This window comes from Babylonia areolata, chromosome 35 (assembly GCF_041734735.1).
Source record: "Babylonia areolata isolate BAREFJ2019XMU chromosome 35, ASM4173473v1, whole genome shotgun sequence".
NCBI classification, from domain to species: Eukaryota; Metazoa; Mollusca; class Gastropoda; order Neogastropoda; family Buccinidae; genus Babylonia; species Babylonia areolata.
This window is the reverse complement of record NC_134910.1, coordinates 6,517,482-6,531,470: the sequence shown is the minus strand read 5'-3', so window position 1 is coordinate 6,531,470 and position 13,989 is coordinate 6,517,482. Positions and strand designations below refer to the sequence as shown.

The 13,989-nt window shown below is 48.3% G+C and overlaps 1 protein-coding gene across 18 annotated transcripts in view; it reads left to right on the top strand.

The window, feature by feature from the left end:
• LOC143277973 (talin-1-like) overlaps nucleotides 1-13,989 on the top strand; it is a 218,750-nt gene that overhangs the window by 82,409 nt on the left and 122,352 nt on the right. For 16 of the 18 annotated variants that reach the window (XR_013053819.1, XM_076582979.1, XM_076582973.1 and 13 more), the window contains 6 exons: nucleotides 3,997-4,101; nucleotides 5,972-6,127; nucleotides 6,878-6,979; nucleotides 8,079-8,155; nucleotides 10,502-10,685; nucleotides 13,602-13,619. Coding sequence is in view for 17 of the 18 variants with exons in the window: in XM_076582979.1 (XP_076439094.1) it covers nucleotides 3,997-4,101; nucleotides 5,972-6,127; nucleotides 6,878-6,979; nucleotides 8,079-8,155; nucleotides 10,502-10,685; nucleotides 13,602-13,619 (642 nt within the window). In the remaining variant the exon portion in view is untranslated. The remainder of the gene's footprint in view (nucleotides 1-3,996; nucleotides 4,102-5,971; nucleotides 6,128-6,877; nucleotides 6,980-8,078; nucleotides 8,156-10,501; nucleotides 10,686-13,601; nucleotides 13,620-13,989) is intronic. The other 2 variants (XM_076582975.1, XM_076582969.1) reach the window with 2 other exon arrangements.

Sequence of the window (13,989 nt, the reverse complement as noted above, 5' to 3'; positions counted from 1 at the left end):
GAGAGAGAATACACAGTGGGCGGGTGCCTGGGCCACTCGTCTGTGAGAGGTTGGGAGGGTGTGAACTGCTGGAGAGGCTGACAGTCACTGCAGCTTATTAGGTCAGCTGTCAGCGGAGGCACGGTGTGTGCTGGTGCAGTGAGGACAGTACTCACCACAGCTGTCAGTGTGTGCTGGTGCAGTGAGGACAGTACTCACCACAGCTCAGTGTGTGCTGGTGCAGTGAGGACAGTACTCACCACAGCTGTCAGTGTGTGCTGGTGCAGTGAGGACAGTACTCACCACAGCTGTCAGTGTGTGTTGGTGCAGTGAGGACAGTACTCACCACAGCTCAGTGTGTGCTGGTGCAGTGAGGACAGTACTCACCACAGCTGTCAGTGTGGGCTGGTGCAGTGAGGACAGTACGCCCCACAGCTGTCAGTGTGTGCTGGTGCAGTGAGGACAGTACTCACCACAGCTGTCAGTGTGTGTTGGTGCAGTGAGGACAGTACTCCCCACAGCTGTCAGTGTGTGCTGGTGCAGTGAGGACAGTACTCACCACAGCTGTCAGTATGTGCTGGTGTAGTGAGGACAGTACTCACCACAGCTGTCACCGGAGGCACAGTGTGTGCTGGTGCAGTGAGGACAGTACTCACCACAGCTCAGTGTGTGTTGGTGCAGTGAGGACAGCACTCACCATAGCTCAGTGTGTGTTGGTGCAGTGAGGACAGCACTCACCACAGCTGTCAGTGTGTGCTGGTGCAGTGAGGACAGCACTCACCACAGCTGTCAGTGTGTGCTGGTGCAGTGAGGACAGTACTCACCACAGCTGTCACTGGAGGCACAGTGTGTGCTGGTGCAGTGAGGACTGTGCTCACCACAGCTGTCAGTGTGTGCTGGTGCAGTGAGGACAGTACTCACCACAGCTGTCACTGGAGGCACAGTGTGTGCTGGTGCAGTGAGGACTGTGCTCACCACAGCTGTCAGTGTGTGCTGGTGCAGTGAGGACAGTGCTCACCACAGCTCAGTGTGTGCTGGTGCAGTGAGGACAGTACTCACCACAGCTGTCAGTGTGTGCTGGTGCAGTGAGGACAGTACTCACCACAGCTCAGTGTGTGTTGGTGCAGTGAGGACAGTACTCACCACAGCTCAGTGTGGGCTGGTGCAGTGAGGACAGTACTCACCACAGCTCAGTGTGTGCTGGTGCAGTGAGGACAGTACTCACCACAGCTGTCAGTGTGGGCTGGTGCAGTGAGGACAGTACTCACCACAGCTGTCACCGGAGGCACAGTGTGTGCTGGTGCAGTGAGGACAGTACTCACCACAGCTGTCAGTGTGTGCTGGTGCAGTGAGGACAGCACTCCCCACAGCTGTCAGTGTGTGCTGGTGCAGTGAGGACAGTACTCACCACAGCTGTCAGTGTGTGCTGGTGCAGTGAGGACAGCACTCCCCACAGCTGTCAGTGTGTGCTGGTGCAGTGAGGACAGCACTCCCCACAGCTGTCAGTGTGTGCTGGTGCAGTGAGGACAGTACTCCCCACAGCTGTCAGTGTGTGCTGGTGCAGTGAGGACAGTACTCCCCACAGCTGTCAGTGTGTGCTGGTGCAGTGAGGACAGTACTCCCCACAGCTGTCACCGGAGGCACAGTGTGTGTTGGTGCAGTGAGGACAGCACTCCCCACAGCTGTCACCGGAGGCACGGTGTGTGCTGGTGCAGTGAGGACAGTGCTCACCACAGCTGTCAGTGTGTGCTGGTGCAGTGAGGACAGTACTCACCACAGCTGTCAGTGTGTGCTGGTGCAGTGAGGACAGCACTCACCACAGCTGTCAGTGTGTGCTGGTGCAGTGAGGACAGTGCTCACCACAGCTGTCAGTGTGTGCTGGTGCAGTGAGGACAGTACTCCCCACAGCTGTCAGTATGTGTTGGTGCAGTGAGGACAGTACTCCCCACAGCTGTCAGTGTGTGCTGGTGCAGTGAGGACAGTGCTCACCATAGCTCAGTGTGTGTTGGTGCAGTGAGGACAGTGCTCACCACAGCTGGGGTTTCCCACACCCAGAAGACAGACAGACACTTGGATGTTTTAACTCTTTCATCACCAAGTGTTTTGAGACTCGACACTCTCAGTCACACGGTTCGGTTTCTTGTCAAAGCAACACGGTGGACTTGTTTATTTCAATCTTGGTCAAGGGGAGGTCAGAGGGGTGGGGGTGGGGGAGGTTTGTCCATGTCCCATTGCGTGGGAAAGTTTGCTGCAGCTGTTGAGCTTTCTTACACAGAGTTTTTTCACAGTGTAGCTAAGCTTGACAGCCTGCAGCAAAACTTCACGGTCCTTTGAACGTGACCCTTCGATGTGGACTGAAGTTACCTATGGTGGGTGAAAAGAGTTTATGCTGAAGCCACTGCCCTTAGCACAGAGTTGGGATAACTCAAAGAACGCATGTATACATATTTTTCAGTCTTGATGATTTTGCTGTTTATTTCTCACTCTCTTACTTCAAATTCGTTCAATTTTATTCGCTCCCTTGTCTTACCCCCCCCTCCCCCACATCTCCCCCCCTCCACCCCTCCCCTCACCCTCCCCATTCACAACATACGCCACAAGAACAGTGATGACACTGATGGAGCGAGATGTGTAGACATTGGGTCAGTCATGCTGTGGCTGTGGAGTAAGAATGAAAAAAAAAAAAATATATAGTACTGATGGTAGGGCCAACAGCAAGGCTGTGACATCAGTGGTTTCCCCACTGCAGTGGGAATTCTTCTTCTCTTCTTCTTCTGCGTTCAGTCATATGCACACGAGTGGGCTTTTACGTGTATGACCGTTCTTACCCCAGGTCTGCACATATGTTGACTTGGGAGATCGTAAATATCTCCACCCTTTACCCACCAGGCGCCGTCACCGTGATTCGAACCCGGGACCCTCAGATTGACAGTCCAACGCTTTAACCACTCGGCTATTGCGCCCGTCAGTGGGAATTCATTTTCAGCTTAGTCTTTTGTGAAGGACTGTGACTCTCACACTAGGATACAGGTCTGCTCTGGCTCTGAGTGCTGCAGCCTTGGGGGCTAGTTGGCCTTTGGGAACCATCCTCAATGCCGACTGTCCTAAAGCCTTCTTGGACGAGAGGGTGGGGATATAACTTGGGCAAGACACTTGCCACTATAATCAAACCTAATAGTCGGGACAGCAGTCACCTCTGTTGCTGTTCTGATGGTCATTGTCGGAGACGACTGACTATGGTACATGTTGGATGTGGTGGTGGTGGTAATGGTGGGAGACTTAGGAGGGAGTGATGCTGCTGAATGCTGACAGTGTCGTCCCACAGTTTTTTTCCTTCAGTTTTTGACTCGCTTGTGTAAACAAAGTGAGTCTATGTTTTAACCCGGTGTTCGGTTGTGTGTGTGTGTGTGTGTGTGTGTGTGTGTGTGTGTGTTTGTGTTGTCGTGTCCGTGGTAAACTTTATCATTGACATTTTCTCTGCAAATGCTTTGTCATTTGACACCAAATTAGGCATAAAAATAGGAAAAATTCAGTTCTTTCCAGTCATCTTGTTTAAAACATTATTGCATCTCTGGGATGGGCACAAAAAAAAGAAAAGAAAAAAAAAGAAGCCTAATTATATGCAAACTGCATTTACTGTTATATTTATATTTTTTGTATTCTCTAAACTTGGCACTTTGATCTGATATTCTGAACCAACAACAAGAGCAGTCATTATTATCATTTTCTGTTCAAAAAGGAACTTCTTTTGCTCAGCATGGAAGTTTTATTTATTTTGCAAACGTTTTGGTGCAGATAGTAAAAAAAGGGAAATTACTCTGTAATTAATGCTAAGGGACTTAATTTGCTTTAAACTGATCTTTCTCATCTTAAACATTACATTTTGAAATTATACTCAATACATAAAAAGCTTGGATTTTTTTTTAAAGTGCATCACAAGTGAGTCTTGAAGGCCTTGCCTCTCTTGTTTTTTTTTATTTTTTTTTTTTTAACTGTTCACTGTGTTGATGTTGACAGGAACACAAGAAGTATGGAGGCCTTGCGGAGATCGAAGCCAAGGTGAAGTACACCCACCAGTGTCGCTCCCTCAAGACGTACGGCATCACCTTCTTCCTGGTCAAGGTGAGAGACACACACACACACACACCTGCATGACAGCAGAGCTGACAGAGGGAAAGAGGTGCACTAGTGTTTCTGCTGTTGTTTTTTGTATGTATTTGTATTTGTATTTCTTTTTATCACAAGAGATTTCTCTGTGTGAAATTCGGGCTGCTCTCCCCCTGCGAGAGCGCGTCGCTACACTACAGTGCCACCCTTTTTTTTTTTTTTTTTTTTTTTTTTTAAAAACGTGCATGCAGTTTTATTTGTTTTTTCCTATTGAAGTGGATTTTTCTACAGAATTTTGCCAGGGACAACTTTTGTTGCCGTGGGTTCTTTTATGTGCGCTAAGTGCATGCTGCACACAGGACCTCGGTTTATCGTCTCATCCAAAGTCCAGTGGAGGGGGAGAAAATATCAGTGGCTGAGCCGTGATTCGAACCAGCGTGCTCAGACTCTCTCACTTCCTAGGCGGACGCGTTACCTCTAGGCCATCACTCCATGGACATGTCTTGAGTAGAACTACACCCTGTGATTCAGTTAGTGGGAGGGAGGGAGGGGAAGGGGGAGAGACAGACAGACAGAGTGTGAGAGGGAGTGAGTGAGTGATTGAGGAGCGATCATGCATGCGATTGGAGTGTGCGGGTGTGAGTGTTGTGGGTGTGTGCGTGTAGTTGAAAGAGAGTGAGGAATGGAAAGAGAGCGAGTGAGTGTGTGTGAGTGAAAGAAAGTGCATACATGTGAGTGTGAATGTTTCAAACTGTTGCTCTGTCGTTGACTATCAACCTCAAGGATTTACAAAACTACACCACAAGGAGAGGATGAATGTGTGCTGTGTGTTTTTCAGGGGAAGATGAATGTGTGCTGTGTGTTTTTCAGGAGAGGATGAAGGTGTGTGCTGTGTGTTTTTCAGGAGAGGATGACTGTGTGTGCTGTGTGTTTTTCAGGGGAAGATGAATGTGTGCTGTGTGTTTTTCAGGGGAAGATGAATGTGTGCTTTGTGTTTTCAGGAGAGGATGACTGTGTGTGTTGTGTGTTTTTCAGGAGAGGATGAATGTGTGCTGTGTGTTTTTCAGGGGAAGATGAATGTGTGTTGTGTGTTTTTCAGGGGAAGATGAATGTGTGTTGTGTGTTTTTCAGGAGAGGATGAATGTGTGCTGTGTGTTTTTCAGGGGAAGATGAATGTGTGTTGTGTGTTTTTCAGGAGAGGATGAATGTGTGCTGTGTGTTTTTCAGGGGAAGATGAATGTGTGTTGTGTGTTTTTCAGGGGAAGATGAATGTGTGTTGTGTGTTTTTCAGGAGAGGATGAATGTGCGTTGTGTGTTTTTCAGGGGAAGATGAATGTGTGCTGTGTGTTTTCAGGAGAGGATGACTGTGTGTGCTGTATGTTTTTCAGGGGAAGATGAATGTGTGCTGTATGTTTTTCAGGGGAAGATGAATGTGTGCTGTATGTTTTTCAGGGGAAGATGAATGTGTGCTGTGTGTTTTTCAGGAGAGGATGAAGGTGTGCTGTGTGTTTTCCAGGAGAATGTGTTTTCAGGAGGAGATGAATGTGTGGTGCTGTGTGTTTTCAGGAGAAGATGAATGTGTGGTGCTGTGTGTTTTCAGGAGAAGATGAATGTGTGGTGCTGTGTGTTTTCAGGAGAAGATGAATGTGTGGTGCTGTGTGTTTTCAGGAGAATGTGGTTTCAGAAGTTGAAGGTATGGTGCCGTGTGTTTTCAGGAGAAGTTGAAGGTATGGTGCTGTGTGTTTTCAGGAGAAGATGAAGGTGTGGTGCTGTGTGTTTTCAGGAGAAGTTGAAGGTATGGTGCTGTGTGTTTTCAGGAGAAGTTGAAGGTATGGTGCTGTGTGTTTTCAGGAGAAGATGAAGGTGTGGTGCCGTGTGTTTTCAGGAGAAGATGAAGGGGAAGAACAAGCTGGTGCCACGCCTGCTGGGCATCACGAAGGAGAGCGTGGTGCGGGTGGATGAGAAGACCAAGGAGATCATGAAGACCTGGCCCCTCACCACCGTCAGGCGATGGGCTGCCTCACCAAACAGCTTCACTCTGGTCAGTGTGTGGGTGTGGGGGGTGGGGGTGGGTGTGTCCTTTGTCTTCATGTGTGTGTGTTCTTTGTGTATGTGTGTGTGTGTGTGTGTGTGAGTACATATTTGATTTTGCATGCAAATGAAGATGCACATAGGCTGATGCATGGACGTGAACTTGATCGCACACAGATGCATTCACCCACATGCACATGTACACACATGCACACACACATGCACACACATACCCACAACCCCCCTCCCCTCCACACACACACACACACACACACACACACACACACACTCAAGCTAACACACATACACACACACACACACACACACACACACACACACACACACACTCCCGCTAACACACATACACACATACACTCACACTCCTCACACACACACACACACACACACACACACACACACTCCCGCTAACACACATACACACATACACTCACACTCCTCACACACACACACACACACACACACACACACACACACACACACACTCCCGCTAACACACATACACACATACACTCACACTCCTCACACACACACACACACACACACACACACACGCTAACCCACACACGCTAACACACACACTCACACACGCTAACACGCACACACACACACACACACACACATACACACTCACACATGCTAACACACACACATGCTCACACACACACACACGCGCTGCCAGTCCATAACTATGTGTGCACGTTTATGACAAGTCTGCGTGTTCCTCTGTGTGTGTGTGCAGGACTTTGGAGACTACTCCGACTCTTACTACTCGGTGCAGACGACGGAAGGGGAGCAGATTTCGCAGCTCATCGCTGGTTACATCGACATCATCCTCCGAAAGGTGAGGCCTGTCAGCAGTCTGCCCTCTGCTCTGCTCTGCTTTTGTCCGCTGTCTTGATGATGATGATGATGATGATGATGATGATGATGATGATGGTGGTGATGATATTAAAGATATAATGATAATGATGCATATTAAGTGTGCTTGTGAATAATGAAAATGATTATAGTAATGGTAAGTGTGTGTGTGTGTGTGTGTGTAAATTATGATACTAATGTTGACTTGTGTGTTTGTGAATAATGATGATGATGATGATAATAATTACGAGAAGTGGCGTGTGCTTTACGTGTGTGTGTGTGTGTGTGTGTGTGTGTGTGTGTGTGTGTTGATCTGAATTAGGATGAAGGAAATGGTGATGGTTCTGTGTTTCCTGGTCAGCCAGGTCATACCTCACCTCACTGATTGTGTGTGTGTGTGTGTGTGTGTGTGTGTGTGGTGTATGTGTACTGTGTGTGTGTGTGTGGTGTATGTGTACTGTGTGGTGTAGTGTGTGTGTGTGTGTGTGTGTGTGTGTGGTGTATGTGTGTGTGTGTGTGGTGTATGTTGTGTGTGTGTGAATGAAGTGCGTGTAAAGGCAACCGTCGGTCAGCTGTACCCAGGTAGGCAGCCTGTTGTGCAGATGACTCCAGGTTTGCAAAGCGCTTACAGTTTGGTCTCTGACTAAAAATAGGCACTGTATGCTTCATGGTGATGATGATAACAGTGATTATAATAGTAATAAATAACAACAATGATAATGATAACAATATTAATCAATATAATGATGATGATGATGATAATAGGTCAGTGCGAGTGTTTCAGACATTACGGTGATGGACTGACTGATGACGGGCACAATAGGCGAGTGGTTAAAGCGTTGGACTGTCAATCTGAGGGTCCCGGGTTCGAATCACGGTAACAGTGCCTGGTGGGTAAAGGGTGGAGATTTTTCCGATCTCCCAGGTCGACATATGTGCAGACCTGCTAGTACCTGAACCCCCTTCGTGTGTATATGCAAGCAGAAGATAAAAAAAAACGGTCATACACGTAAAAGCCCACTCGTGTGCATACGAGTGAATGCAGAAGAAGAAGGAGGACTGACTGACTGACTGTGTTTCAGAAAAAAGCGAAGGACCACTTGGGCATTGATGGGGACGAAAACTCCATGATGTACGAAGACAACGTCCAGCCAGCCAAGTAGGTCCTCCTCCTTTCTGTCGTCCTTCACCTCTGTCAGAACGTTGGTCATTGTGTGGAGTGTGAACGTCACTGGTGTGTAAAGTCAGGGGGATTGTTGTGTGACAGTGGTCATTGTGTGGAGTGTGAACGTCACTGGTGTGTAAAGTCAGGGGGATTGTTGTGTGACAGTGGTTATTGTGTGGAGTGTGAACGTCACTGGTGTGTAAAGTCAGGGGGATTGTTGTGTGACAGTGGTCATTGTGTGGAGTGTGAACGTCACTGGTGTGTAAAGTCAGGGGGATTGTTGTGTGACAGTGGTCATTGTGTGGAGTGTGAACGTCACTGGTGTGTAAAGTCAGGGGGATTGTTGTGTGACAGTGGTTATTGTGTGGAGTGTGAACGTCACTGGTGTGTAAAGTCAGGGGGATTGTTGTGTGACAGTGGTCATTGTGTGGAGTGTGAACGTCACTGGTGTGTAAAGTCAGGGGGATTGTTGTGTGACAGTGGTTATTGTGTGGAGTGTCAACGTCACTGGTGTGTAAAGTCACGGGGATTGTTGTGTGACAGTGGTTATTGTGTGGAGTGTGAACGTCACTGGTGTGTAAAGTCACGGGGATTGTTGTGTGACAGTGGTTATTGTGTGGAGTGTGAACGTCACTGGTGTGTAAAGTCAGGGGGATTGTTGTGTGGCAGTGGTCATTGTGTGCAGTGTGAACGTCACTGGTGTGTAAAGTCAGGGGGATTGTTGTGTGACAGTGGTCATTGTGTGGAGTGTGAACGTCACTGGTGTGTAAAGTCAGGGGGATTGTTGTGTGACAGTGGTCATTGTGTGGAGTGTGAACGTCACTGGTGTGTAAAGTCAGGGGGATTGTTGTGTGACAGTGGTCATTGTGTGGAGTGTGAACGTCACTGGTGTGTAAAGTCAGGGGGATTGTTGTGTGACAGTGGTCATTGTGTGGAGTGTGAACGTCACTGGTGTGTAAAGTCAGGGGGATTGTTGTGTGACAGTGGTTATTGTGTGGAGTGTGAACGTCACTGGTGTGTAAAGTCAGGGGGATTGTTGTGTGACAGTGGTTATTGTGTGGAGTGTGAACGTCACTGGTGTGTAAAGTCAGGGGGATTGTTGTGTGACAGTGGTTATTGTGTGGAGTGTGAACGTCACTGGTGTGTAAAGTCAGGGGGATTGTTTTGTGACAGTGGTCATTGTGTGGAGTGTGAACGTCACTGGTGTGTAAAGTCAGGGGGATTGTTGTGTGACAGTGGTCATTGTGTGGAGTGTGAACGTCACTGGTGTGTAAAGTCAGGGGGATTGTTGTGTGACAGTGGTCATTGTGTGGAGTGTGAACGTCACTGGTGTGTAAAGTCAGGGGGATTGTTGTGTGACAGTGGTCATTGTGTGGAGTGTGAACGTCACTGGTGTGTAAAGTCAGGGGGATTGTTGTGTGACAGTGGTTATTGTGTGGAGTGTTGAACGTCACTGGTGTGTAAAGTCAGGGGGATTGTTGTGTGACAGTGGTCATTGTGTGGAGTGTGAACGTCACTGGTGTGTAAAGTCAGGGGGATTGTTGTGACAGTGGTCATTGTGTGGAGTGTGAACGTCACTGGTGTGTAAAGTCAGGGGGATTGTTGTGTGACAGTGGTCATTGTGTGGAGTGTGAACGTCACTGGTGTGTAAAGTCAGGGGGATTGTTGTGTGACAGTGGTCATTGTGTGGAGTGTGAACGTCACTGGTGTGTAAAGTCAGGGGGATTGTTGTGTGACAGTGGTCATTGTGTGGAGTGTGAACGTCACTGGTGTGTAAAGTCAGGGGGATTGTTGTGTGACAGTGGTTATTGTGTGGAGTGTGAACGTCACTGGTGTGTAAAGTCAGGGGGATTGTTGTGTGACAGTGGTCATTGTGTGGAGTGTGAACGTCACTGGTGTGTAAAGTCAGGGGGATTGTTGTGTGACAGTGGTTATTGTGTGGAGTGTGAACGTCACTGGTGCGTAAATCCAGGGAAATGGTTTTGAAACTTATATGACTTTCCTACCATACGAATGTCATGCTCCAAACATTACTTTTTAGATATTTTGTATAATTTTATATGTATTTTTCCTTTATTGTTGTGAGTGATGACTGTGTTTTAACACAATGTGTCAGTGAGTGATGACAGTGTTTTCACACAATGTGTCAGTGAGTGATGACTGCGTTTTAACACAATGTGTCAGTGAGTGATACTGTGTTTCACACAATGTGTCAGTGAGTGATGACTGTGTTTTCACACAATGTGTCAGTGAGCGATGACTGTTTTCACACAATGTGTCAGTGAGCAATGACTGTGTTTTCACACAATGTGTCAGTGAGCGATGACTGGCTGTGTTCAGGGCGACCATCATAGAGCGCAACACGTCGGTGGTCAGCCACCCCACGTCCGGCTCGGTGGCCATCCCTGCCGTGCTGAGGGACGGTTACCAGGGCGACAACCGCTTCTCCATGGAGTCCCTGAACAAGGCACTCTTCTCACAGTCCTCCTCCCAAGCCTCCGGCGGAGGGCGCGCATCCATGCATGTCAGTGTGTCCGTGTGTGTGTGTCCCAGCCTGCCTCTCTTAACCACCTTGGCCCTTCTCTTCTGTTTCGGGTCCACTCCCCCACCCCCCCCACCCCCCTCCAACGTCTCTCTCTGTGGCTGTGGTTGTCAGGGAGTCCCCCCCCCTCTCTCTCTCTCCTCTACACACACACACACCTTCCTCCGTTGTGGGATGGGTCTTGTCTTGTGAAGTGTTCAGCCTTTGGAGTGAAGTTCAGCAACCTGCAGGCTAAGGCCCTCTAGGTGAAGCGTCTTCAGGGCAGGGGTTTTGGGACGTTCAAAGCTTGTTGGACTGGATTTATAACCGTGAAAGGGGGGATTGGGGGTGGGTGGGGGTGGGGGGAAGTGGGGTGGTGTCACTTTGAAGCAGCGTGAAACCCTCAGGAAGTAGAGCTGGAATGGAAGAAGTGGCGTTGAAGTCAGAGTGGCATTCATGCCAAAATAGCCTCGAGGTCAGAGTGGCCTTGCGGTGAGGCTGTCACTGAGAGAGAAGTGTGGTATGGGTGTGCCCACAAGGACTTCAAAAGTGTGGGGTGTGTGTGTGTGTGTGTGTGTGTGTGTGTGACCAAGAGGGGCTTATAAGTGTGGTGTGGGTGTGGCAACAAGGGGTTCATAAGTGTGATGTGGGTGTGTGTGGCCATGAGGGGTTTATAAGTGTGGGATGGGTGTGTGGGTGTATGTGTGTGACCACGAGGAGTTGGGGGTCCCTATGGCCGGGCACAGAGGGGACGTGGATGGCCGTGCTTGTAGATCACAGGGACACCCCCCCCCCCCGCACCAGTCCACCTGGCCCCCATGGTCCTCTAATGGCTGTCCTGCTGAGAGACACGAAGAACAAACAGCAATAGAAATAAAGGGCTATTTTCAGAAAATAAAAGGAAAGAAAAAATAATTCTCACCCAGAGGAATAAAGTGTTTTGGGTTGGGGTAGGGGCGGGGGAGTGTGTTGGGGAAAGAGGTATATGAAATGTTTTTGTGACCTTCCTCGCCCACAGAAAGTGCCCTACATTGTACAGAATCTGTATACTTACATGTGTGTTCAGAAAAGAAAAGAAAAGAGAAAAACACACACACGAAAAAACAACAACAGCAGTTTAACGAAAAGACAAAAAAACAAACAAACAAACAAAAAAAAAGACAGGCAGCTTGAAGCGTTGTTAGTGAGAGTAAAGGGGAAAATCCTCTGTGTGTGTGACAGGTGGAAAGTAGGGGGTGGAGTGTGTTGACCCTGTGTGCACTGAGAGTGAATCTCAGGACACAGCCATTGGGGCGTGGTGGACTTTTGCCGGGGTGTGTGCCTGTGAGGGCCATTGTAGTGTGGTTCTTACCTGTCCTGTTTTACTTTCATACATATACATGTGTATCTATACATATTTATACGTATATGATTATGTATGTGTCCTCTTTCATATCACTTGTGTCGCTCATCTGCTTAGAATCTTTCTCTAAACTGCTGTTAGCCTGTTGTTGTTTTTTGTGTGTATATATATATTTTTTTCTTTTCTTTCCAGTTTATTGAATTTAGTCCAGTTTAGGAATATGGAAAGGGCCTAATTGGAATAGTCAGTGATTGCCATTGTTTGACATGACAGGGAAAATGATGGGTTATAGAGTGTGTGACTAGCATCTCCAGTTAGAAGCTTTCTGTATGGCTGGGGAAAAAAAACAACAACAAAGAAACAAAAAAAAAAAAAAAAGAGAAGCAGTTTTTACTTTGCATTTGAGTTTGTCAGCAAAAGTGCCATTTGCAGACAGAAATGCTAACAGTTTTATTGAATTTGCTGAAAAAAATTAATAGTGCAGTTAGTTTGGCTGCTTGTGTGTGTGTGTGTGTGTGTGTGTGTGTGTGTGTGTGTGTGTGTGTGTGTGTGTGTGAGAGAGAGAGAGAGAGAGAAAAATCATTCAGTCAGAGAATAAAACACCTGAACGAACAGAAGCAGATCTTTACACCAGAATTCATTCAGCTGGTCTGAACTCCCCCACTGTCATCAGTCTCTTTGGGCAGCACTGTCAGAGAGCTTGCCTTGCCCTCAACTGAACCACGCTAGCTGGTGGTGATCTAATGATGTATTTATTGGTGTGAACGACTGTGTACCTATTGATTTACTCTTTGAGCTCTCAGTCTTGTTCTGTGGTGTCTTTGGGAAAAAAGGGGTGGGGGCAGATAATAATGCTAAGAGCAGGCATCACTGCTTGGTGAACTTGCCACAACAGGAAACCTCCCCCCCTCTCCCTGCCCCTCCCTTCCCCCCAGCCATGTAGTGTGGGTGTGTGCTGCACCATGCAGGGAATTGAACCAAGGACCCATTACGTAATCTGGTGACCCATGTCACTTGTGTCACTGGACCATCCCAGCACTGACTGTCCTACAGCCCTGTTGGTCGGGAGAGTGGGAACACGACTAGGACAAGACACTCTCCACAATAGTCAGATTCTAGCCTCACAACTGTGGCAAGGCAGTCTGCACGATTGTCAAATTCTAGTTCTATAACTATGGCAAGATGCTGTCCACAGTGATCAAATTCTAGCCCCATTACTATGGCAAGACGCTGTCCACAATAGTCAAATTCTAGCCCAGTAACTTTGGCAAGACGCTCTCCACAGTAGTCAAATTCTAGCCCCAGAAGTATGGCAAGACACCCTCCACAATAGTCCAGTTCTAGCCCAGATAGTCTGGACAGGTGCTGCCTCCTTTGCTGTTCTGATAGTCCTAGTCACAGACACGGCTGACCAGTATGCATACACTGAGAGCAGGGTCAGTGAATCCATGAGAGATGCTGCATGCGGCAGTGTTGTTTCCTGAAGGCTGCAGTGTGATGACGTAAGGCTGCATTGAATGCTGGTGGTGTGTGGGTAGATAGATGTACTGACTTTGTGTCCCTTGCTGTGTCTCTAGGCCAATCTGTTTACTGTGGTATGTGACCTTCCCTCTCACTTTGCCTTGCCGCTGGTGGTGGTGGTGGTGGTGGTGGTGCTGATGTTCTGGCTTGTTGCAGTGTTGGCTTTTATTTTTTTTGGGGGGGGTGGGGGGGGGTTGGGAGGGGGGAGGTGGTGTGTGGTCTGGTGTTTTTACTGACTTCATTCACAGCGTTGTTGTTCACCCCTCACCTCAACCCACCCAGCACCTTCCCCTACCCCTTCTCCCTCCTCCTCTCCCCCCCACCCTTCCAGCCCCCCCCACCCCCACCCCCTCTAATTCCCTACCCCTCGCAGAGTTCTGCCATTTACCTTCAGTTCTTCATTCTCCGGCTCTCTCATCCCCATTGTGTTCCCATGGTAACTGC